Source organism: Ursus maritimus, unplaced genomic scaffold (assembly GCF_017311325.1).
Source record: "Ursus maritimus isolate PB19 unplaced genomic scaffold, ASM1731132v1 scaffold_19, whole genome shotgun sequence".
Classification (NCBI taxonomy): domain Eukaryota; kingdom Metazoa; phylum Chordata; class Mammalia; order Carnivora; family Ursidae; genus Ursus; species Ursus maritimus.
The window spans coordinates 54,582,735-54,607,387 of record NW_024424341.1 but is presented as its reverse complement, the minus strand read 5'-3'; the positions used below and the strand labels follow the sequence as shown (position 1 = coordinate 54,607,387).

The 24,653-nt window shown below is 55.0% G+C and overlaps 3 protein-coding genes across 4 annotated transcripts in view; 2 read left to right on the top strand and 1 right to left on the bottom strand.

Moving 5' to 3' along the window:
• The first annotated feature begins 257 nt into the window (after window positions 1-257).
• On the top strand, window positions 258-6,159 carry SNRPD2 (small nuclear ribonucleoprotein D2 polypeptide). The gene is made up of 3 exons (XM_008684467.2): window positions 258-413; window positions 1,803-1,982; window positions 5,898-6,159. Coding segments are annotated over exons 1-3 (357 nt in total). The 5' UTR covers window positions 258-411; the 3' UTR covers window positions 6,073-6,159.
• A 2,311-nt stretch (window positions 6,160-8,470) lies between these two features.
• GIPR (gastric inhibitory polypeptide receptor) lies at window positions 8,471-21,167 on the bottom strand. 2 transcript variants are annotated; one of them, XM_040634173.1, is made up of 16 exons: window positions 21,017-21,167; window positions 20,787-20,867; window positions 17,438-17,513; window positions 16,307-16,435; window positions 15,809-15,908; window positions 15,246-15,353; window positions 14,658-14,761; window positions 13,837-13,940; window positions 13,497-13,641; window positions 12,552-12,711; window positions 12,283-12,343; window positions 11,896-11,965; window positions 11,685-11,773; window positions 11,455-11,593; window positions 9,591-9,632; window positions 8,471-9,494 (listed from the first exon to the last, which is right to left on the bottom strand). In XM_040634173.1, exons 1-16 carry the CDS (start codon window positions 21,064-21,066, stop codon window positions 9,288-9,290), a joined length of 1,665 nt encoding a protein of 554 aa, XP_040490107.1. In that variant the 5' UTR covers window positions 21,067-21,167; the 3' UTR covers window positions 8,471-9,287. The 2 variants fall into 2 exon arrangements, with proteins under 2 accessions (XP_040490107.1, XP_040490106.1); XM_040634172.1 differs by having other exon boundaries at window positions 8,471-9,632.
• Window positions 21,168-24,325: 3,158 nt separating this feature from the next.
• EML2 (EMAP like 2) overlaps window positions 24,326-24,653 on the top strand; it is a 24,303-nt gene continuing 23,975 nt past the window's right edge. The window contains exon 1 of the mRNA XM_040634170.1: window positions 24,326-24,512. Coding sequence (XP_040490104.1) covers window positions 24,341-24,512 — 172 coding nt within the window. The 5' untranslated portion in view covers window positions 24,326-24,340. The remainder of the gene's footprint in view (window positions 24,513-24,653) is intronic.

The window sequence follows — 24,653 nt, the reverse complement described above, 5'->3', positions numbered from 1 at the left end:
GTGGTGTCCGTCCCTGAAGCAAGGAGCCGATTGGCTTCGCGGAGACCGCGCCCCCGAAGGCAGGGCCGGCGGGCATTTGGAATGGGGTGTCCTTTCCCTCCTTCAACCTGTGCCGCTCTGCAACGAAGTGATTTGAGTCGAATCCGTTTTCTTCTTCTCTCCATTGTCGTGAATATCTATCCCGTATGGTCCTGAAAGACCTTGAACTACTACGCGATGCTTCTACCCCACCTCCGCGCGGCGCTGGAGCGGATCGCTACGGCAACAGGCCACGCCCCCGCACTTTAGGATTGCGCAGGCGCGGGCGGAAGTGGGCCGCAGGAAACGGAAGTCCCGCCTCTCGCCCTCTCTTCAGAGGCAGCAGCAACGCGGAGGAGACGGCGCTGACTTGGGACCGCAGCCACTACCACCATGTGAGGCCGGGCTAAACTTTGGCGGCGGGAGTGGGGTTAAGGGCGTAAATGTGGCCGCTTACCGGTGGTGGGAAGAGGTGGGACGGAGGCAGAGATTTTAGGGGTAAAGTACTCACCTTTCTCCTGACGAGTTTGAGGACGGGCATGGGGCCTTTGACGGGTCCTGAGTTCGAGAGGGAAGGCAGCTTTATCTGTTAATGGGCTGGGATTTCCCAGATAATTAGTCTTCCTGAAATGGATTTTAAGGGGAAGCGAAGAACCTGGGAAAGGGGAGTGCGGAGTTTTAGAAATAACGCTTTGAGGTACGGGACTTACCCGGACAATTTGAGCTGGAGGCGGTTGGCTTTTCACCTCATTCGCGACTTTTTCGGCTCACGAGTCACCGTAATGACTTTCCTGATTGATTTATTCACTCAGCAAGTATTTATTGAGCGCTCCGTATCGGGCACTGCTTTAGACACGTGGGATACATCATTGAATACCACCCCCTCCCCCTAAGGGGCTGCAGCTTATGGGGTGGGAAAAGGCAGGCAATGAATACACTGATAATAAACATATAAAGCATATGGCGTGTTAGGTGACCAGAGCTGTGAGTAAATAAACAATAGAGCAGGGTAAAAACAATGGGGAATGCCAGTTTGAGAGAGGGTAACTTAATGAGTGCAGGACACATTGAGAAGGCAACAGTTGAGCAAAGACCTGAAGAACCAGAGAACCACAACGATACCTGGGGAGGTATCCAGACAGAGGGAGAGCAAATGGAGAGGCCCAGGGTGAAAGTTTGCCTAATATCTTAAAGGACCACCTAGGAGGTCACTGACTGGAACAGAGGGATGGGCAGATGCAGGGCATTGTAAAAACTTTGGATTTTACTTTTTACCCAGAGATGGGAAGGTTTCGAAGAGTGAGATGATATGACCTAGGTTTTGATACAACCTCTGGGATTGCTCTGGAGAACAGACCATCAGGGAGCATGGGCGGAGGCAGGGAGACAAGGCTCTTAGGAGAGAGGTGATGGAGGTTTCGGCCATGGTAAGAAACGGTGAGATTCTAGGAATATTTTAGAGCAGATGACAGAATTTGCTGACAGATGGAATGCAGGATGTGAGAGAGAAGAGTCAAGTTGGTATCAGACTTTTTTGCTCAAGGAGCTAGAAGGCTGTGGATGGAGTAGGTTGGGGTGGTTGGGAGATCTGGAGCTCAACTGAGGATGTGAAAGGTTGGAAATGTCTCTTAAGCCTCCGAGTGGTGATGCCAAGGGAGAGGAGCTGAGCCGGAGGGTGGGTATGTTGGGGAAAGGTTGGGGAGACACCAAGTGCGGGGCCATGGGACCACGCATGCTCCAGCACTGGGCCCCCTCACCTACGGGTACCATGCTTGCCCACTCAGGAGCCTCCTCAACAAGCCCAAGAGTGAGATGACCCCAGAGGAGCTGCAGAAGCGGGAGGAGGAGGAGTTCAACACAGGCCCGCTCTCTGTGCTCACGCAGTCAGTCAAGAACAACACCCAGGTGCTTATCAACTGCCGCAACAACAAGAAGCTCCTGGGCCGCGTGAAGGCCTTCGACAGGTGAGTGCCTGGCTCCTGGAAGGTGTTCTGTCCAGGCCGGGAGATGTGGTCCCAGCTCCAGTGGGAGGAGCCTGAATACAAGGTTTTCAGAGTCCCGGGACATAAGCGCCTTTAGACCCCAAGGTCGATGGTGTCTTGTGGTCCCTCCAGCTGTGCAGTACAGTAGTGCTGGGCATGTACTTGGGAGCCAGGCTTCCTGGATTCATGTCCCAGCTCTGCCTCTTAGCAGCCAGGCGACCTTCAGCAGGTAACTTTATCTCTTCCATACAGTGGCGCTGATTCTGGTGGTTGCAGAGATTCAGTGACTTAATACATGCGATGTGTAATAAAGTTATAGGTACAGCATCTGGCACACAGGAAGCTCTTAATCAGTTTTTGCAGTTATAACGTAGAGTACCCGTGCCCGGTACTTTTTTAGGCTCCAGAGACACAGCAGTGACTAAAACAAAGATGGCTCCTATACTCAGAGAGCTTATGCCGTAGGTAGGGAAGCCGACAGCAAGCACATAAATAATTTGTCATAAGAAATGTAAAGCGGGGGGGGGGCGCCTGTGTGGCACAGCAGTTAAGCGTCTGCCTTCGGCTCAGGGCGTGATCCCGGCGTTCTGGGATCGAGCCCCACATCAGGCTCCTCCGCTATGAGCCTGCTTCTTCCTCTCCCACTCCCCCTGCTTGTGTTCCCTCTCTCGCTGGCTGTCTCTCTGTCAAATAAATAAATAAAATCTTTAAAAAAAAAAAAAAGAAAGAAAGAAATGTAAAGCCGGGGCACCTTGGGTGACTTGGTTGGTGGGCATCTGCCTTCGACTTGGGTGGTGATTGTGGGGTCCTGGGATCGAGCCCCACATCAGGTTCTCAGCAGAGAATCTGCTTCTCCCTCTCCCTCTGCCCCCACCCTCCCAGTTCGTGCTCTCTCTTGCTCGCTATCTCAAAGGAATGAATAAAATCTTAGAAAAGTAAAGCCAAGTAAGAGTATGGAGTGCTGGGAAGGAGGTGCTGTCCTAGACTGTAATGTGAGAGGCCCCACAGGAAGAGGCAATGATGAGCAGACCTAAATACAATGAAGGGGCAAGCTAGGGTCTGAGTGTTTTGGCCAGAGGGAACAGCAAGCGGTTTTTCCTCTCTGGGCCTCAGTTTCCTTGCAGAATGGGCGTCATAAAAATACCCCTTGTAGGACTATTGTGAGGATTAAGTATTCTGTAGGAAGAGTACTTGGCTCAGTAGCTAACATGATAAATGTTCAATAAACGTATAACCTGCAGCCTTTAGTTAGCATTTGGGAAGTGGTGTGGCGAAGCGTAAGTCTAGAATGTTTTCCCCACAAGCTGTTATGTGACCATGAATGAGTCTTTTCAGTCTGAGCCTAGTTTCTTCTCGAGAATGAGAATAGGAAGTGCCAAGCCCATGGAGGCAGATAGACCTGGATTTGAACATGGGCTCTGCCACTTCCAAAATGTTATCCCGCTGCACCCGGTGTCCTGCTCTGGAAGCTGGAGGTGACACTAGTGTTTACCTCCTGGGGGTGAGATGCAGTGAGAATTGCTGGCTTCGTGCTTAGAAGAGGGGCCTGGGCACTTAGAGCACAGTAGGTGGTGGATTATTCATATACGTGTGTGTACATGTGGGGTTTTTTTATTGTTTTTTTTTGTTTCTGTTTTTTTTTTAAGATTTTATTTATTTATTTGACAGAGAGAGACAGCCAGAGAGAGAGGAAACACAAGCAGGGGGAGTGGGAGAGGGAGAAGCAGGCTCCCAGCGGAGGAGCCTGATGCGGGTCTCGGTCCCAGAACGCCAGGATCACTCCCTGAGCCGAAGGCAGACGCTTAACAATTGAACCACGCAGGCGCCCCTGTACACGTTTTTTTAAGGTTTATTTTATTTAATTTGGGGCGGGGGAGCGGAGGGAGACAGAGTTCCAAGCAGACTCTGTACTGAGCAGGGAGCCCGAGGCGGGGCTTGATCTCAGGATCCGAGATCATGACCCAAGCTGACACTAAGAGCTGGACGCTGAACCGACTGTGCCACCCAGGCGCCCCACACATACATTTTTTTTAAGGTGATTCTTTCCTTTTCCCCTTGCTGCTGCTTGCCCCCATGTCAGCCTCCAGCCTCCTACCCTGGTATGTGTCCTGCCACATTTGACTCTCCCACACACATCAGGGGCTCTTCTGTGGTATTAGCTAACAGCTTTATTGAGGTCTAATTGACATATGTCCTATCATAAATTTAATTGTTTTTAAGATTGACTCTCCCATGTGCTCTTCTGCATCTTGTTTTTCACACTGTATCAGTAGTCTGAGAACATCCCTGCAGGTCCTCTAAGGCATTCTTAACCCCCTTACTTACTGTATTAATTTTGTTACTTTCTTGGGTGAGCAGTGCATGCAGTTGAGGCAAAATTCAAAAGAAACAGAAGCGCCGGATGAAGAACAAGTCTTTGCTCCCTGCCCGCCAGTTGCCCTCCCCAGGAATCCCCCCCATGGCGAACTCCTTAGGTCTGTCTCCTCAGGTGACATCAGACCAACAGACAGAGGAGAGTGCTTTTCTTTATTTTCAAATCACTGCTAATGGCACATCCCAGTTTTAGATCTCGGCTTTTTCACTTTTTTTTTTTTTTAAAGATTTTATTTATTTATTCGACAGAGACAGAGACAGCCAGCGAGAGAGGGAACACAAGCAGGGGGAGTGGGAGAGGAAGAAGCAGGCTCATAGCGGAGGAGCCTGATGTGGGGCTCGATCCCGGATCGCCGGGATCACGCCCTGAGCCGAAGGCAGACGCCCAACCACTGTGCCACCCAGGCGCCCCTAGATCTCGGCTTTTTCACTTAACAGTATACCTTGGAAGTGTTTCCATATGGGTACGCTACATCTTTTTTTTTTTTAATTAATTTTTCTCTGAATTGCTAATATATTTACAGGATTCCAAAAACAGTAATAGTAGTCTAACGAAAACTTGCCATGCAGCCTGTCCCCAGTCTACCCAGGTCACCACACTGCGCCCCCCGCCACCCCGGCCCCGTCTCCGAATGTCTTCCCGGATTCTGTATTGTACAAGCAAGCGGGCGGTATCAGTGCTTGTCCTGCCCCTTGTCTTCCCCTCAAAAGATCCCTTTCCTTGCATGCTTGTATTTGCCACTCAACAGTCTGTGGTGGATATTACTCCATAGCAAGGCACAGAGCTTCCCCGCTCTTCTTAATTATTTTCTGTTTTCCTTGCCACTCAGTAACATTTCCTTCTATCCTTCTATCCTTTCGCCTGGCTTTAATTTTTCTTCATAGCAGGTAACATAGTCTGACAGTGTGTCAGGTCCGTCTGTTGACTTGCTTAGCGTTCTCTCCTCACCAGAACACAGATCCCATCAGGGCAGGGATATCCTCTGTTTGCTTCATTGCTGTATTCATTCATTGCAAGTGCTCGTGGAGTGCGCTAATCCATCCTGTCCTCACACGCATCCACCTGGCACCCTGAGGAGACAGGGCCCAAGCAGGACGGCAGTGGAGGCGCCGTGTACCCCCATAGGCCCCAGGGGCCTCTGGTTCCACAAAGAGAAGCAGCTCTTCTGCCGATGCCTTCAGAAGTACTTGGAGTTAAGAAACAGAAGCGGACCCATGTTGCTTACCTTTACCTTAGGCCAGGGCCCTGTTCTAAGTCTTTACAAGAATGCCATATTGATTGATTTATCTTCACGGCAGCCCTACGAGGGAGGCACTGCGAATGGCTCCATTTTAGGGAGCAGGACACCGGGGCCCAGAATGGTGACGTTCTTTGCCGAAGCCTCAACCTGAGAACTGGCAGAGGTGGCATGGGAGCCCCAGCTGTCCTGGTCCCCAGCCTGCACCTTCTTCTATGGGTGCTGCTGGAAGAAGGGCGGACGGAAGGCTCCCCCCTCACTCCCGGTGCCCCCTCCCCCCCCCCAGGCATTGCAACATGGTGCTGGAGAATGTGAAGGAGATGTGGACCGAGGTCCCCAAGAGCGGCAAGGGCAAGAAGAAATCCAAGCCAGTCAACAAGGACCGCTACATCTCCAAGATGTTCCTGCGTGGGGACTCGGTCATCGTGGTCCTGCGGAACCCTCTCATCGCCGGCAAGTAGGGGCCTCCTCCCCATCGGAATTCCTGCCCTCATCCTGTGAAGACCTGCCCTTTGTAATGGGAGTAATAAAGTCCTGTGTTTTTTCTAGTGGCATCTGTCTGTTCCCAGCGCCTTGCGAGCAGGGCAGACTTGGGGTTGGGAGGCAGCTGGGTGTGGGGCCAGGTGCTGGGGTCAGGACCTCTCTGACCCTCCTAGGCCTCATTTTCCCCATCTGTGAAGCGAGTGGGTGGGATACAAAGAGCTCCCTTTCCTACCTTAATCTTTTCTAGCTTCTCATCACTGCATCTCTCTCTTGCGTCTCTCTCTTCCCTCCCTCTGCCCCTCTCTCTATAAGTTGAGATCTAGCTCAGAACTTCTTGGGAGTCTTTTTTTCCATTTGTTCAGTCAGGAAACAGTCATCCCCCCCCACACACACACACCAAGTGCCTCCTCTGTGCCATGTCTGTGTTGCAGCGCTGGGGACCCAGCAGCAGCCAGGAGAGCCCCGACTGGCCCTCAGTAAGAGGAGGATCTAGTTAGAGCAGCCAGTACCCAAATACTGGTAGCGATCTCGGCTAACACCCGCCGAGCTGTTAGGGTGCCAGGCCCTAGGCTCTGTGCCAATCAGTCTTCCTCTCAGCCACGGTGAGCAGACACTGTTAATGATGACCTCCATTTCCAGAGGAGGGAACTGAGATACAGAGAGGGGCAAGCACTTCCCTGGGGGTACCCAGCCAGGAGGTGGTGATGGTATAATTCAACCCCACCCTACACCAGAGCCTGGGGCTTAACGCTGAGCTCCACTGGCCTCAAGTTACAACCTCATTATCCCTGGGAGAAATTCTCTGACAAATGTGGGGAGATAGAGGTGGGAAGGGGGGGGGCTCACTTATTGTGGGAGGATAAGGAAGGTCCTGGTCTTGCTCTGATGCGCACACATTGTGCTCTCCCCCACCCGTGTCTCTATGTTCTGTCTCTGCCTGCATGTCTCGCTCTGCTCTCCAGATAAGACCAAACACCAGGTGGGTGCAGGCCTCAGATCAGGATAAAATGAGATGTCTGATACACTGAGTTGCGGAAGGCACATACTGAGTTTGTCCATGAATCCATTAGTGACGGAGCGAGGGACTCTGTAGGAAGAGAAGGCTTGACACAGGGCGACCGCTGTGAGTTTATAAAGGTGCACGTTTACTGAGTGGCCCACATCTAACGGGAACAGTCATCTGGTGCGTAGCAACTAGAGCCATCTCATTTTACAGATGAGACAGCTGAGGCCCAGAGAGGGTAATGACTTGCCCAGGGTCACTCAGGAAATGACTGGAGCCACGTTATCTGTAATGTGGGCGCGTTGGTGCTGCTGCAGGAGATACGCCTGCCCCACTCCTCTCCCCTACAAGGATTCAGTTCTCGTCCAGAAGCTGGGACAGCACAAGCTCTGGAGTCATAGTCCTGGCTTCAGGTCCCTCCCTGCCTCCCCCTTCCTGTTAACTTATCCTCCCCAGGAAGTGGGAACTAGTTTCCCTGCCCTGCAGGCTGGCAGCAAAGGTTCCAGCCTTGAGCACCCTGCTTGGCATCAGTCTGAATTTCCTCACGTCTTCACCCACCCCTGCCCAAACGGTTTCTAATCACCTCTTCCTTCATGTGGTGAAAGCAAAAGCAGAGGTTGCAGGAAAAGCATGCACGGTGCACCAGGAAGTACCCTAACAATAACTCACCGGAATCTCAGGCAACCACAGAATGTAGATACCATCATTATACCCACTTTCCAGAAGTAGGAACTGAGGCAGAGAGAGGTTGGGAATTTTTCCAAAGTTACACAGCTAATACGTAGCCCAACTAAACTTGGGACAGGCTGGTTTCTGCAGTCTTTCTATTCCTACACCACCTTTTAGAGAAGCAGGCCTCAGAAAATGTTGGGCACACACACATAATTTTAATTGTATACACTGTAAATAGTTATCGAGAGATCACATGAACAATCCCAGTAGGGGTTTCTGTTAGGCATGGGGGACAGTGGCAGCATAGTGTCCGTGTTCTTGTGGCAACACATGGGTGAAGAGATTGCAAGACCACCGCAGGCACACAGCCCACCTCTCGTTTCTCCTGATGGCCTGGCCAAGAAGATTCTCCCGCCCACCTCCCATACACAAAAATACAGCTGTTTCTCATGCTTGGTTTACAAGGCCCCTGCCTTAGAGCAGCCCCCCAAACCCATGAGGGGGCCCAGCATGACCCCATGCTTGAAGGACTCCAGCTGCTGTGGGGGCACATCTGTCCAGGGGGCTGGGGACCCTAAGGAAAACAACACCCAGGTACTAACTGAATCTAAGTGTAGATCTGAGTGGGGGATGGATTTAGGAGTGAGTCCTGTGTGTGTACAGATGGTCCAGATACAGGCTGTGAGCTCCCCCCCGGGGGGTGCTTCCATCCCTCCAGCAGGCAGTGGTCCTGCTTTCCGCTCTGAGGCCTGCCCTGAATGGCTCGTGTTCATACCAAGGACATACCAAGTCCTCCTTTCTGACCCCCCAGTGCTGCTCACATTTCTCTTTCCATCTCTCACTTGTCCTCTGAGCTCCAGGGCCTTCTTCCCAGCCTGACATGTCCAAAGAGCACTCCTGGCTCTGCCCACCCTGAACCCCATCTCCCTCTCTCTTTCCACCATCTCAAACCTAGGAGTCTTCCATGACTTCTCTTGCTGCACTTCCCTCTCGCGAAACGGTGGCAAATCCTCAGTTCTACCTTTAAAATAGCGCCAGAGTCCAACCACTTCCCGCCCCTCTGCAGCTGCCTCTCCTGCCCCTGATAATCTGTCCCATCACATGGCAGCGTCTGTTCCTGTCTGTTCCTGTCTGTTCCTCAGGCACCACCGAGCTCTTTCCTCCGTAAAGGCCTTTGCAGATGCTGTTCCTTCTGCCTAGAATCTTCTTCCCAAAGCGGTCTCCTTCACGTCTTGTAGGCATGGCTTAAGTGTCACCTCAGAGATGCCCTCCTGGACCACCCTAGGCTCCCTTCTAATTTTTCCTCATTAGCCATTCCACAGTGTGTCTAACTTGATATTCTGTCTTTGCTGCCCCCCCCCATTGTGAACTGTGAACTCTAGGAGAACAGGGACCTTGTCTTCTGTTTCCCCCCTCCCACCGCACCCCAGTTTCTCCAGCGCCCTCCACACGGGGCCTGGTACACAGTAGGCGCTCAATAAATACGTGCAAACTCGAGTGGACACAGATCCCCACTGCCTAGCAGTAACTTTCCAAGACCCGGCAGCCCTCATCCCCAGGCCCCGGGAGGGTCCCCAAGGACAGGGCGCGGTCCGGGGCGACCCGGCAGGGGCCTGAGCCCGAGGGCAGGGTTCTGGACATGCGCTCCGGTGGCTGGCGCTGCTCCTCCCTCAGACTATGTCTCAGGCGGCACCGGCTCCAGCAGCGGCGGATCTCCGACTGCACCTGCAATGCGACGGCGCTCAGAACTGTCCCTGCGCTCCCGGCCGTTCCCTGCGCGGCCGCCAGAGGGCGCGGGCGGCTAGCCGGGGCTGCCCTTACCTCTTTGTTGATGAAGCAGTACAGGACGCTGACCAGGAAGCCCTGCCGGGAGGAGGCGCAGAAATTAAATCAAGAGTGGGGGCAGGATGGCAGACACCCCCTGAGTGAGCTCGGACACTCGCCAGGTCCCAAACCACCTCGGCTGCCAACACCCTGGTCCTAGACCACTTCAATCACCCTCTCCCTGGCCCCTCTTTGCCCTCCCAGGTTTGCTGAGCAATAAGGGGGTTAACAGGGGACGCCAGAGGTAGGCTGCCTAGATATGAGAACCGCTTCCCCACTTTCTGACCCACTTGGGCAAGGGCTTAACCCCTCTGTGCCTCAGTTTCTTCATTTGAAAAATGGGGTCATAGTATCATGGTAGTTGTGAGAATTGAGGTGATAATATGCAAGAAGCTGGAGTGCCTGGCACATAGCGTTAAACCTTTTGCTTAGGCTTGTTATAACTTTTTATTATATATTATTATCAATAAATTAGTTTTACTTAAGAACTATTTTATATACATTTTACATATAAACTATAAACTATATATAATTAATAAATTACTTGATAAATTAATACAGATCGATTATTTGTTAAGATCTTACAAATCTTATTATTAATTCCCACGATCCTATTAAAAATCTAACTCTGGGGGCGCCTGGGTGGCTCAGTCGTTAAGCGCCTGCCTTTGGCTCAGGGCGTGATCCCAGCGTTCTGGGATTGAGCCCAGCATCAGGCTCCTCCGCTGGCAGCCTGCTTCTCCCTCTCCCACTCCCCCTGCTTGTGTTCCCTCTCTCGCTGGCTGTCTTTCTCTCTGTCAAATAAATAAATAAAATCTTAAAAAAAAATCTAACTCCGATCACATCCCTCTGCTCCCGTGGCTCCCAACTCACCCAGGGAAAAGCCAAGGTACTCACTTGGCCCGAGGATATGCCCCAGGTACCCTCACCTCACTGTCCTATCTCCCCCCTGCTTCCTCTGGCTTCCCCTGCCTCAGGCATGTTGGCCTTCTTACATCAGGAAAGGTACTCTCTCCCACATCAGGGATCTTGCCCTTGATGTTTCTCTTCCTGGAACATTTCCCCAAAATATCTGCCTGGCTTGTTTCCGCAGCTCCAGGTCTCTGCTCCAATGTCTTCTCAGTGAGGCCCTTACCCCCTGTCTGTAACCCCATATTTTGTCTGTTCCTCTCTTTTCTTGCTCCCCCCCCCCTTCTAGGCACATCTCTCCCTCTGGCACTCTGTATATTTTTAAATTTACATAGCATGTTTAGCATCTGTCTCTCCTGCTAGAGGGTAGGGACCATTTGGTTCTTGGCCTGGAGGAGTGCTTGGTACACAGTAAGGGCTCAGTACATTTTTGCTGAATTTCATGAATGAACAGCCTTGGTGAGGTAAGGTTAGTATTGTTCCCACTTAGTGATGAGGAAACTGAGGCCCGACAAGGAAAAGCAGCACAACTACTAGGGGCAGGCAGGCAAGTGCAGGGTTGGCCTTAAATTTTGGAGTGCCTCCTTACATTTTGAGCTGTGGACACCTCATTTACCTCACCCTAGCTCAGAGTCTAGGTGAAGGCCCCAGAGCTGCGAAGCGGCAGAGCCTGAACGTGGCCGCGTCCCGCGGGGGCTGCAAAGCCCTCCATCTTCACTAGGAGGCAGTGCTGCCGAGGCTACTGGTCTGTTCTCTTGGTCCCTGCCGCCTCCCCAGCTCAGGACAGAGCTAGCTCAGTGTTGTGCGCGGAATGAGTGAATGAACGTGTGAACACGTTCACACCCCATTCAGTGGCCGCATCAGTGGACGACTGTAGCCCCCTGGCCCTCTGGGGAGGAGGGCCCCAGGACGAAGGGTGTAGCCCCTGCACCCCGCCTTAGCGCCTTAGCACCTGGAACGAGCTGAGGAAGATCTCAAAGCCGAGCTTGGTGAAGCGCAGGGCACCCCGGGCCTGTTCCTCTGTCACCGGCGCAAACACCACCTCGTGGACGCCCAGCAGGGGCACCAGCGTCAGCGTGGAGCGAGCCAGCCTGGGGGTATAGGGTGGCAGTGGTCGCGCGGCCCCAGGCCCTCCATCTCGCACCCCGCCCCTCTCCCTCCATGCCGGCCCCACCCCCTCACCTCAGCCGGTAGTCCGGGCAGCGCATCTGTCGCGTCCTCAGCTTGGACACGAGGATGCCAAGAATGCGAATAAAGATGAGAAAATTAATCTGCAGGGAGAGATAGAGGCTGAGCCAGCACCATCCTGTCCTGGGGGACAGAGGGTGGTCCCCCCGTTTCCCAGGGTGGGACTTTCCAGAGGGTGGCCCGGAGGAGTCAGGGTCTGCCGTACCAAGATGGTCATGAGGATAGGGGTGCGTATGATCCACCATATGGCCTTGACATCGTTCCGCTCCCAGCACCTGGGGGCAGGGGGAGTAGAGCTAAGAGAAAAACCCCTGGACTCCCCGGATCACGCACCCTCTCTCTCCAGCTCCGCCCACTTTCCTTAATGCCACACCCACATTTCTTTAAAGCCCCGCCCGCTACTACCCAGGCCCCGCCCTCCCGCCCCTTTCCTGGACACAATCTTTCCCAGCTCCGCGTTCCTTTAGGTCCCACCCACCCCTCCAAGCCCCTACGTGCCCTCGGAACCTCCCCACGTTTCCACCACAACCCACCCGCGTCCCTCAAAGCTCCACCCGCCTCCCAAGGCCCCACCCCAGACCCCAAGACTCACTGCGTGTTCTCGTACAGGTACCTGACGATCACCCAGGGAATGACGAAAAGCGCGGGGGCCCCTGTGCAGACCCCGACCCCCGCCCCCCACCCCGCCGCAGCTGTCAGCGCGCGCACGGGCCCCGCCAGGCCCAAGACCCGCGGAATTTCCCCCGCCGGGGTGGGGAGGCAGAAGCCCAGAGAGGGGAGGAGACCCCTGAGGTAGACCAGCAGGGGGGTCAGGGGAGTGGAGGCGCGCCGGACTGGGCAAGGGACAGGGTCGGGGCTCACCCCAGCCGAGAAGCAGGTAGCAGTGGAAGTGGCCCCCCTCGGAACCTCCCACAAGCACCAAGAGACTGTGTAGGTAGACACCCTCCACCAGCAGCCACGTGTAGTTGGCACCCACGCAGTACTGGGTCACGATCTGGGCCGTGCGGCAGGCAGCTAGGGCCTAAGGGGTGGCCGGACAGGGGGAGGGGGCAGTCAGGGCCTCCAGAGTGTCCCCAGGCCTTCCTCCTCTACCTGGTCGTCCTTCCACCTCCATCTCCTGCCTTGACTATTCACTTCCCGCTCTGCACCACCAGAGGATGGTGTCTGTGATTGATTTCCCTCTTCTATTCTCTTCCCCACGTGAGCTGTCCCGCTTTCACCTCCTTAACAATTAGTATCTTCCATCTTGCTGAGAGTCCCCCCTCACCCCGCGCCACAAACCCCCAAATATGGCCTCTCTCGCCCCATCGCCTTCTAAAAATTGAACTCAACTACTTCACCTGTCAAAAAGTTTCTCCCACCCCGGCACCCTTGTCCCGCCAGCACAGGGACTCCCCGACCCCATAACTTCTTCACAATCGACATGACCCAACTCGCTACCAGAAAGTTTTTCTGACCTGGGCCCCCAGCCTCTAGCCTCCCCCACCTTTGTCTCACAGTAACAAATTGGTATCTTCCAAATCCCCTCCCATCCTGCCACGCCCCCACCTCCAGCAGGGGTCTCTCTCATTGGTGGAAAAGTTCACGGAGGGGTGAGATAATGAGAGCTAGGCAAGGGAAAAATCCCATACAGGAGGTGCCGGGGTTGGAGGAGGCTGAGTTGGGAGGGCCCCTCTCCAAATATATTTGGAGAGGTCAAGAGAGATAAACTGTTAATAGCGTAGGGGTAGTAAATGGGCTGGGAACCTCTTGGCCCCACCAGAGGAGGCAGAATCCCAATTTGAGAAAGAGAGGGGTGCTGCTCACCGGGTTCCACAGGACAGGGGCCTGGTCCCCAGGGTAGGGGCCCGGTGGAGGTAGCAAACGGTCTCGGGTGAGGATGGCCGCCGCCCGCAGCATGAAGGACGTGAACAGGTTGATGTGGATGTAGTTGCGAGTGCAGCGCAGCCGCCTAGGGGATTTGGGACGCGGTTTGGGGACCCCTGGAGACCTGCCCTCAGCCACACAGAGCCCCTTAAATCACCTCCCCGCGCTTCCCACAGAACCTCCATTGGATGCTTGTGGCTCGTGGAGCCTGACCACCCCATCTTACTGGGCAAACTGAGGCCCAGGCTCTGCTTCTGGGACTCAAGGCTGGAGGTCCCACCTGAAGAAACTCAAGATGAGCAGGGCTAGCAGCAGTGTGGCCAGGGACAGGGAGTAGCCCACGGTGTACATGACCTGCAGCCGCTCCAAAATCAGCCGTTGATCCTAGGTCGGGGGGGGGGGTGCGGGAGGGTAGGAGGACACAGGAACAGAGTTCAGTGCTTCCCCCAGGACCAGAAAGGGACCCTGCTTTTTGTTCCTGCCCAGCAACCCAGTTTTCTCTTGGGATCCAACTACCCTTGCTTGAGTGGGGCCAACTGGCTGACTCCACCCCTTAGTCCAGGGCTGGGCATGTGACCAGCCAATCAGAGCATTCAGTATAACCCCCTACACACACACACACACACACACACACACACACACACACACACAGTGGTTAGTGCAGGGTAGACGCATGACCCACAGTATCAGTCCTGGGACACTGCATTAGAGCTATTAAGAGCAAAGTTCAGTCTCCCCACAGTCTTGCTTGGTTGGTAGGATGTGAGCCTGGTGCTATTAATGAGGACCACACTTGCCATCCCACAGAAAAGATGAGACCAGCTCAGAGAAAAACAAAGTCATAGTGTGGTGAGAGACAAAAAGATTCCCAACAACATCATTTGAGCACCTAGATCCAGCTGTGCCTGAAGCTGTTCCCATATACTTTTCAATCCCAGAAACCAATACATTTTCTTTCTCCACCCAGCAAGTTTAAGTTGGGTTTCTATCACTTGGAACCTAGAGTCTTGAATAATACAAGGGGTTTCCAGCTCGGCCTGGGGCGGCTGCCTTTTCCTCTCTCCCTGCACATCCTAACCTGAATCCCTCACTGCTTCTTACCTGAAAGGCCCCATTCTTTTCTGGGTTCTCACACTGCGAATGGTCTCTCCAAGGTCCCCATTGGCCATCACTGCCACACTGGCGGAGGACAAAGCCTGCAGCCACTGTGGGGGAAACAAAGGAGGGGTCAGAGGCACAGAGAAAGAGAGAGACTGAAAGAGAAGGACAAAAGTAAGACAAAGGTAGAGATAGCCAAAGTGATGTGATGATAATAAACCCTTACGTGTATTTATAAATAAATCACTATTCATAACAAGCCTATAAAAATGATATTATTATCATCCCCATCTGACAGAAGAGGAAGCTGAGGCATAAAGAAATTAAATAAGTTGCTCTAGGCCGAATAGCTAGTTAGGACAGGAAGACCAAGACGCCCAGAGAAAATGAGAACCCTGTGGTCCTCAGAGAGATACAGAGACAGAGAATGGGCATTGACAGATCCAGCGTTGGTCAGGCAGGAGGAGACACCCAGCCAGACAGAGAGGAGCAGGAGATCAAGTGTAGGCGAACTCCGGGGGAGTGGTGTCTGGAGTAGGGTTAGGAGCCATTTGTGTTAGGGGAGAGCCCGGGGTCCAGGGGGTACCTCACCGTGACGATGCCAGGGCAGATACCAAGGGCAGGACGCACGGGCAGTGTCGTTGGGTGCAGCGTAGTCCCAGCAGACGTACATATCGAAGGACGCGTTACAGGCGAGGCCTGGGGTGGGCGTGGGGGTCAGAGGTCGGGTGGACAGACCGCGCGCAGCCCAAGCCTTCTCCGAGGTTCGCGAGCAAGCTCTGACTTGGCCCCGCCCACCTGGGATGGTCCAGTCCCCGGCTCTGCCACAGCCCCTCCCACCAGACCCCAGGCCCCGCCCTATTCTTGGTCCCCCTTCAGGCTCCACCCACCTGATGCTGCCCGGCCAGAGACTCCGCCCATTTCGAGCTTCTTCCCCGGCCTCTCCCACTAATCTGAGTTGCACCCCATTTCCCCCGCGTACGCAGGTATAGTCCTTCCCACCGAGGCCAAGCATCACCCAGACCTCTCCGATCCAGCCCACCTCTACCCCAGACTTCCTTCAGGCCCCGTCCATCAGTCCTAGCCCCGTCTCAAGCACACCGCTCTCAGCCCTAGTCCTTCCCCTGCCCCCAGTCCCCGCTCCCCAGTCACACCTGCTGGGGGGTCCACGGCTTCCAGTGTCTCTTGGCACTCTCTGCGGTACCGTTCCCAGCGCTGGTACAGCTCCCCCGCCGTCTGCCCGACAGAGCCTGTCTATGGAAAGAGAGGAGGAAGGACCCTACCCGCCCCCCCCGACCGATCCCCGCTCCCAGGCACCACGGTTCGTGTGGGCTAGAAACACCCTACAGAGACTTGAAGAGGCTGCCCTGTTTTGTCCAGGAGTCTTGGGTGACTTAGAAAACTCTTCTAGGTCTTGAGGGGTGCCTAGACCAGGGGAGTTGCTGTGACGGCTGAAAACCTTCAGGACAATTAGGGAAAGAAGGGGCTGGAAATCATCAGGAGGATTTGAGGGGGAAAGAAGAGAGACTGGAAAAAACTTGAATCTGGACAGGCGGGCAGTCTTAAAACTCTCTCTGCAGCGAGGGAAGCCTTAAAACCGTCCCCAGACCTCCCTCCTAGCCTTGAACTCCCGTGGCTCCTCGGATCCTCACCTCCGCCCTCCGGAGCAGCGGCCCCCACGACGAGAGCAGCAGTAACAGCCGCCAAGGCGGACAGTTCAGCATCGTGAGGGCGGCGGGGCATGGGGGGCGAAGGGTCTGGTCTAGTAGGGGCAGTCCGGCCTGGAGGGTCAGGGGGCAGAGTCAGGAGCCTCCGCCCTCCACCTCCAGCCCCGGCGCCACCCTCTCTGAGATTCAAACATGCGGACTAGGAGGCAGTGGCCCCCCTCCGCCCCCACGAGTGATGACTTGAGGGGTGGGGGGAGAGTGGGAGAGGCCAAGATCCAGCACGTGATTCCCAGGCCCGCCCCCAACTGTTGCTGGGGCAGCGGCGGTGGAAGGGGGGTGTTTGCTGAGGGCGCGGTTGCCCTAGAGCTGCTATGGCCGGAAGCGCTAATGTCACCCGGAGTCTAGACCTAGAGATTCTGGGGAACCTGGGGACTGCCTTGAAGAGGAGGGCATAGAAAGTATCAGCCGTGGAGCTCGAAATGACCCTCAGAGTTCCCACTCTCGGAGCCCAGAGGGTTTTCAAATGGCAAATAGGATCCTGACCTTATAAAACTTGCCCGCTGTGGATGAAGCCCAGAGTCAATGGAACAACCCTCTCCCTAGGGACCAGAGAGGAGTCAGACCCTGGGCTTAGGTTTGCAGGGGCCCAGATGCCTGAAAATCCATCTAACCTCAATCCCTTCCCCCACAGCACCGTGTAGAGAAAGGGGGAAGCAGGGAAGATCTCAGATGGAGCCCCAGAAATGGGTGAAACAGAAATATAGACTGAGACACATACAGACTGAGCAGAATGAGACACACAGCAAGAGACCAGAGAGCAAAAGACAGACAAAAATGTGGGCTAGGAGACAAAGAGGGGATAGAGACATGGAGAGAGACCCAGGGAATGGGGCAAGGAGAGATAAAGGTACAAAAACAGAGCCGTCCAGAGGCTAAACAGAGATCGGGAGACATGGAGACAGAGATATAGAGAGACAGGCGGACAGGAGGATAGACAGCGCGGGCACAGAGAGACAAAGAGACAAAGACATGGGCTAAGAAATAGAGAAAGAGGGACCCAGAGGCTTGAGTGGGACGTGGGGGCGGGGAAACGGGCTGGGTTGGGAAAGCCCTCACCTGTCCCCAGACCTGCTCTCGATCCCTCACTCCGGCCCGCTGCCGCCGCTGCTGCCTCCACAGCCTCGCCTGAGCTCTGGAAAAGGTGACAGCCTGGGGTGGTGGGAGAGGGCGGGGCCAGGGAGCAGGAGGGGGAGCTCTGGGGCAGAGACCCGGAGCGGGGGGCCAGTGGTGCGGGAGGGTCAGAGTCACTCAGAGTCACGTGGCAGAGCCGTCACGGAGCCGGGGTCACAGTCTCTCACACTGTCCCACCCGTCCCACCCAGCCGCGCAGTGTCACACGCAGTCCTATGCACCGAGCCATGGAGAGGCACAGCACAGAGTCACACACTGTGCCTCACCGAACGTTTTCCTGGTGGTCATTTACAGCCACACGATCCACAGTCACACTCAGAGAGCCGAGGTCTCACCCACAGGCTGACAGTCGTCCACAGTGACACAGCCCTGTGCCCGGACTGCCAGCTCCTCCACTCACAGAGCAACACAATCACGGCTTCCCACAGTTCTCATGATACCGCGCTGGTCTCAGAATCACTAGGTCTCTCCCCACTGGCCTGCAGTCACCACTGGGTCCCCAGCATCGCTCAGCACAGGCTTGGGCATCGAGCAGAGGCTGGAAGAATGGCCCCGTCGTCGATGACATACACACACAGATATGCGGTCTCGCACACAGTCACGTAATCCTTGACTGTCACCAACTGCGGGCCATACCCATCAGCACTCTCGCAGTTCACACCGTCACGAGAGTCCACAGTCACACCCCAACAACACACCTTCCCCAGCTGTCAATAAGGCACACACTCTCAGGGTGTCACGTCATCAGGCTGTCACCCTCACACGGTCACACCCAGTGCCATGGTGGTATGGACACATGACTCTGATCCCCGTCCTCACCTGCACTCACAAGTCCCACAGAGTCATACACACATCACACACCACCGTGCCACCATCACGGCATCCCACACACCCCACGGACACACAAGGATCGCAATCACACACAAACCCACAGCCTCACAGCGTCTCATGGTCGCAGTCACCACCGAATCACACACCTTCCCACAGTCTCCACTTCCTTTGCTCTAAAATATGGGGAATGGGGAGTGTCTGTACATGAGGGGGGAAGCCTTAGAAACCGAGTCCTGGTTCTCGATGTTCTCATCCCCCAGTAATACAAACCACCGATTCATGCACATTAGTCAACTTGTAACACTCAGGAGCACATGCTCCCCTGGGACCTAGGGGACAAGTAGGGCAGAGGTGAATGTGCCCACTTTGCAGAGGAGAAACTGAGGCCCCAAGGCCCCGGCAGGGGCAGGGAGTAGGGGGGATATGAGGTCCAGCACCAGGAACTGGAAGGAGACAAATCTGGGAGAGGGGGGATGATGGGGGGGTCCTGGCTCCCTGGCCTCCAGCCTGCCTCCCTGCTCTCTGCCCCACATTCCTGGCGCCCTCTGGGTCCTGGGAAAGGCTCAGTTCTTGGAGTGGAGAGGGAGAGGGGTCTGAGATAGCCCAGCACCTCGGGGAGAGGCTGGGCTTTGGAGGGAGTCTCTCCTTGGCCCCAAGAGAGCCTGGGGGGCCACTGGGCTAGGGCTGGGAAGGTGGGGGGAGGCTGGGAAGGAGGAGGGGAGAGACTGGGGAAGGGGGGAGCAGTGGAGAGGAATTGAGGTGGTGAGAGAGACAGGAAGAGAAACCAAGGGCCCAGAGAGACCAGAGACAGACAGACAGGAAGAGATGGAGACGAGAGAGACCAAGAGAGACAGAGAGGAAGAGATCGAAAGAGACAGAGACATGGAAGTACACAGAGAGAGAGAGAGAGAGAGAGATCGAAAGAGACAGAGAAAGATACACAAAGAGATAGAGAAAGAGAGACAGGGAGAAGACACAGAGACAATAAGAGAGAGAGACAGAGAGATAGGGCAGGAGGACAGGGACAGAGCATAGGCCACATTGAGAGGAAGACAAGGAGGACGGAGGAAGAGAGAGCCTGAATGATGGGCCCTGAGGAGAGGCAAGGGAGCCATGACTCCGCTGTGGCTCAGAGGTCCTCACCCACCCCTGCAGGGGACCCCCGGGGCAGAACCCAGCATGGGGTTCACAGGAGGGGTGATGCCTGGGTCCCTGACTGGCCTGCGCACCACAGCCCTCCTGGGTCCTCTGTAGTCTCCCAGGGTGTGGGGAGGGGGCAGCAGGGACACACATGTACACACACACACACACACACATACACACACAAGCACACAGCCCTCTCTGAATCCCACACCTCTGTTCTCCATCTCTCTCTCTCTCTTTCCCATCTTTAACCTTTCCCTTTCTCTTCCCCTTGTCCCATCTGTCAGCACTCAGGGTGTCTGTCTCTTAGTTTCTTTCTCTCCATTGCCTCAGGTCTTGGGTCTTCGTGGGTGCTGTGGTCCCCCATCCCCCCAGCAAGGAGCAGGCAGTGCCCCCCAAGGGAAGGAGCTGGAAGGCCTGTGCCTGCCCTGCTGGGGCTGCGGCCAAGCAGAGCCTGTGGGGAGCAGGCAGGGGCCTGGAGTGCTAGCAGATGGTGCAGGAGAAATGAGGCAGAGAGAGATGGAGAGAGGGGCACCCCATGGGGACCAAGGCCAGAAATGAGAGGCTGAGGTGGCCCCCCTGAGATTCAGGACTGCAGATAGATGAGGCCTGAAAGACAGAGACCCACAGAGACACGCACTATGCGCACACGCGAATAGGATCCAGAGAAAGCAGGAACCCAGAGATAGAAAAAGAGACAGAGATCCAGAGACAGGGGCCCCAAGAGACAAACAGAAACATGGGATCCAAGGGAAAGACAAAGACCCAAAGAGAGAATGAGACATAGAGACATGAAACCCAGAGAGAGACAGAGACATGGAGAAGCATAGAGCTGGGAGACAGGAAAGAACAGACACAGAGACCCACAGAGATGACCCACCAGAGAGACAGAGACCCACAGACAGATATCCAGAGAGAGACAGAGACAAGGATGAAGAGATGGCCCAGAGAGAGAGATCTGGAAAGCAGACAGGTGGGATGGGTAAACTCTCTCAAAGACACAATCAGTCAGAGATGAGGCAGAGATGCCCAGCACCCCTAGCCCTCTTCCGGGAGGGGGTGCTCCCCCTACCCTGCAGCTCGTTTCCATAGCGACCTCCCCGGATCCTGAGGGCAAATATTGTCCTGGCTAGAAGCAGCGGGGCTGTGTTGACATAATCTCCTGCTGGTGGGGTGGGGGCTCCAGGGCCCAAGAGGCCAGGCTGGGGGCAGGAGAGCAGAGGGGCTCTCAGCCGGGGGGCCCCACAGATAGCTCCAACTTCCCCCCACTTGCTCCAAAGCAAGGTGTAAACCTCCCCTACCTGGGAAAAGAAGAGGAGAGATTCAAACCTGTAGCCTTCGCTGCCCCCTGGTGGTGGCGGGCCAGCCCCAAAGCTCCTTTCCTAGCGTCAAGAAGAGTAGGCTGGTCTGGGCATTTTCCTCCAGGTTTCTAGAATCTTCCCCCAGTAATCCCCCCTCCCATAGGACAGCTAGGCAGCCAGAGTGGTCATGCGAAAGCATAAACTGCCCCTTTCCCTCTCCAGCTCAGAACCTGCCATGGCTCCCCAGTGCCCTCAGGAGGAAGCTTGGGCTCCTCTCCATGACATCCAAGGCCCTTGCTGCGCTCGCCAGCCTTCTCTCCAAGATGTCTGAGCTCTTCAGACTCTTCCCGGGCCCTCGACCTTTGTTCTAGCAGTATTCTCTGCCTCAAGTGCCTCCACCCAATTTTGGTTTTGTTTCCCAAACCCGCCTCAAAGTTAGCTCACTCACTCGTTCCTCCATTCAACCAGTAACTACTTCCTCTCCTGGACTCTGAGCTCTGTAAGGACAGGATCCGGACTCTTTCAGTGGCTTGTGGGGCCCCAGCATCGTCCAGAACAGGGTTCGGCACAGAGCAGGGTTCTATTCATTTTACTGAGTACTTGTTATGTATCAGGCCCTGGACTTGGCAATGCTGGGGGTCCCAGGAGCCCAGCCCTCCTGCCAAGCCCAGTCATAGACCCAAATAGAGAGACAGACTAACAGAAGGAGAGGGAGAAAGAGAAACACAAAGGAAGAAGAGAGAATCAGAAAGACAGATGGGGGAAATAATGTTGATGGAAAAACAGAATGTAGGATTAGAAGCAGGAGTAACAGAGAAGGAAGGTTGCTTGCTCAAGGTGACAGAGCTCGTAAATGGTGGATCAAAGACCCATTTCCAGACAGAGACATAAAGAGAGACAGACAGAGAAGAGAGAAAAGTGGCCCAGAGAGGGGAATCTAGAGGCAGAGAGAAAAGACAAAGCCAGACCTTGGAGTCCTGCCCCCTCCTTCCAGGCAGAGCCCCCTCCTCCCCATTCCCCTCCTCCTCACTCCCATCTTCCAGACTTTTGACATCTCCCTGTGAAAGCACTTGTGATAAAACTAGCTCCATTAGCTGTACCCAAAAGCCACTGTGCTGAGCACTTGACACGCCTGAGCTCACTGAACCTGCTCTTCTCCCCTGGGAAGTGGGTGCTGCAATGGCTCCCATTTTGCAGAGAAGCAAAAGCTATTGGGCCAAGGTCAACTGAGCTCACATGGATCCTGACCCCTCGAGGGCTAGGACTGACTCATCTTTGTCATCCCCCCACCCCCCAAACACACACACACACACACACACACACACACACACACACACACAAACACACAACTCACCTGGCTGAACTTCTCTGCCTGTGGCTCCATACCCCTCCCCCAACACACGGAGCTTGCAGGATCTGAACTCCGGGATCCCACTGGTCTCCCCTCTGGGGGCACTCCAGTCACAGCCCTTAGCACATTGCGGCTTGTGCAGAGTTCTGAGCTCGTGGAGGTAGAGAGTGGGAGAAGTGGGAGTTTGGGAGGCAGGATATCTGGGTTCTGCTTTGTTTCGATCGATAACACAGCCAGCTGTGATCATAGAATGATAATGGCCCCCATCTACTTTGCCCATCACTTTGAACTCATTATTGACCTTGGTGCCTTTCTAGTAAGTGTTCCCTGAGAAATGGATGGGAGCTGCTATCATTTACATGTGCCTCCGTGTGCCAGGCATTGTACTCATGTGTGATTTACATGTGTGGCCTCACTGGGGCTCACAGAGGGTGCAGTAACAAACTGCAAACATCTTCCCGCATCTTCGAGGCCCTACAGGCTCTGGTGGGTCCATCACCTCCCTGACCTCATCTACCTGCTGCTCTCCTCTCCCTGTGCAGCCGCAGCCTCATTAGGCTTCTTGTTACCCCCAGAATATGCCGCACTCATACCTACCTCAGGACCTTTGCACCTACTGATTTCTCTGCCTGCAAAGCTTTCACTCCCAACTTCATGCATGATTGCTTCCTTGTCATTCACATCTCGCTCATAGCACTCTCTTATCTCTGGAATACCAGGTTCTAAAATTATCTTACCAGCTCCATGCCTGTTTCCTCATCTGCAGAATGGTGGTGAAAATAGGGCTCATGGTGAAGATAACTGAGTGTTTGGCATGTAGTAAGTGCTCAATTAAATGTTAGCTATTATTACTTATTTGTTTTGTGTATGGCGGCTTACCCCTCCATCACCCTGCAAGATCCATGAGAGCAAACTCTGGGGCCGACTTGGTTACTACTGAAACTCCAGCACCTAGAACAGAGCTGGACACACTGCAGATGCTCAGTAAACATTTTTGCCCCACCCCCACCCTTTCTTTAATCAATAAACATTTTGAATGAATGAGAGAGGTAGGCACACTATGACCGCCCACGTTTCAGATGTGGAAAGGGCTCAGGGTCACAACCAGAATCTGGTGGAGCCAGGATTTAAATTCAGGTCCATCCGATTCCAAAGCCCAGAGCTTTCACGGTCTGCCTGTGTAGCCTGTAAATCTCTTCCCGCTTTGGGCTCTCTTCTCCCTCCTATAAAACATGGTCTGGTCAAGACTAGGTGCTGACCCTCAGTGGGGACTGGGGGAAGGTGGTCCACTATTCTTCAAATCCATTGTCAGGTTTTCTCCCCTCCCTTTCTCCCCCAACATCAGAGCCAGCTCCGACTGACACCGCCAGCCTTCCCCGCTTCCCAGCTGGGCCTATGTCAAAACCCGGACTGGATAATGAAGTTGCGGGAGAGGAGGGCTGTCGGAGAGGAACCGAGGGACCGCCGATAAGAAAGAGGAAGGAAAGGATGGGGAGCGATGTCAGACTTGGGGGGGAGGGGCCTAAACCTCGGGGCGGAGCTAATCCTAAAAGAAGGCCGGGTCAAGGGCTCTGGGCGAAGTACTATATGGCTCTCGGCTACCTTGTGGGCGGTGCCAAAGGCTCTGGGGGCAGGAATAGAACTTGAGCTCCCGCAGGATTCTGGAGGTGGAGCTAAGAGCCGGGGGGGCGGGCCTATATCTAATAAACAAGGACTCTAAGAATTAGAGTTCGAGGGAGGAGCTAGTGGATATCTAGGCAGATTTGAGGCTTTAGGGCCGGGGGCTTTGCGAGGGGGCTTTTGGGAAATTCAGTGAAAGATTAAGGAGAAGGTTTGGAGGTTATGGGAGTGTCTTCCTCCACCCTCTCTTCCTCTCAGAGCCGGGGGCTACGCTTCAGGCAGAAAAGCAAGGAAGGCCCTGCCCCTTCCAATCCTCCTGCATCCCTATTGGCCGAGAGGCCTGCGCGACAGGCTCTCATTGGTCGTGAACTGGCGAGGAGGGGGTCTAGGGAGAATACGCGCGGGGTGTGGGCGGGACTAGACGGTACCTAGGGGGATCTAGGCTCAACCAATCCCGGTTCAAGGATTGTGTTGGGGGGCCTGGCAGGGGGTGTCCCGACCCCCCCTTTCTCGGCATCCTGGGGGATGACCCCGGTGCCAGGCCCGGCGCCGGCCGCCTGATGCCGGGAGGGCCGAGCCGGGGATGCTGGAACGAAGGTCGTTGCTATGGCAACGGGAGGCAGGGCATGGAGGGGGGGACCGGGCCCAGGCTGGGGCCGGGGGGGCCGGCGGTGGCTGTGGCGGGGCGATGGCGGAGCGCGGCCCGGCCTTCTGCGGCCTCTACGACACGTCCTCGCTGCTTCAATACTGCAACGGTGAGACCCCTCCTCAGTTCCGACCCTGGCTCCGCCCAGGGCTGGACCCATTTCCTCCTGCCCCAGCCTCCTCCTTCCAAGTCCCCATCCTCGCCTCTTGCTGAAGATCCTCCTTTCTCCGCGCCCCCCCCCCCCCCCCCC

Bases quoted from the DNA above. Each gene is read 5' to 3' on its own strand.
- GIPR (XM_040634172.1), bottom strand. From the start codon at position 21,066: ATGGAGAGGAGCCCAAGCTTCCTCCTGAGGGCACTGGGGAGCCATGGC. The intron at 13,642-13,836 runs GTGGGACCTCCA...CAAATCCCCTAG, and splicing joins CTCATCTTGAGTTTCTTCAG to GCGGCTGCGCTGCACTCGCA. The intron at 12,344-12,551 runs GTGAGCCCCGAC...GGGTCTGCACAG, and splicing joins CTACCTGCTTCTCGGCTGGG to GGGCCCCCGCGCTTTTCGTC.
- SNRPD2 (XM_008684467.2), top strand. The intron at 1,983-5,897 runs GTGAGTGCCTGG...CCCCCCCCCCAG, and splicing joins CGCGTGAAGGCCTTCGACAG to GCATTGCAACATGGTGCTGG.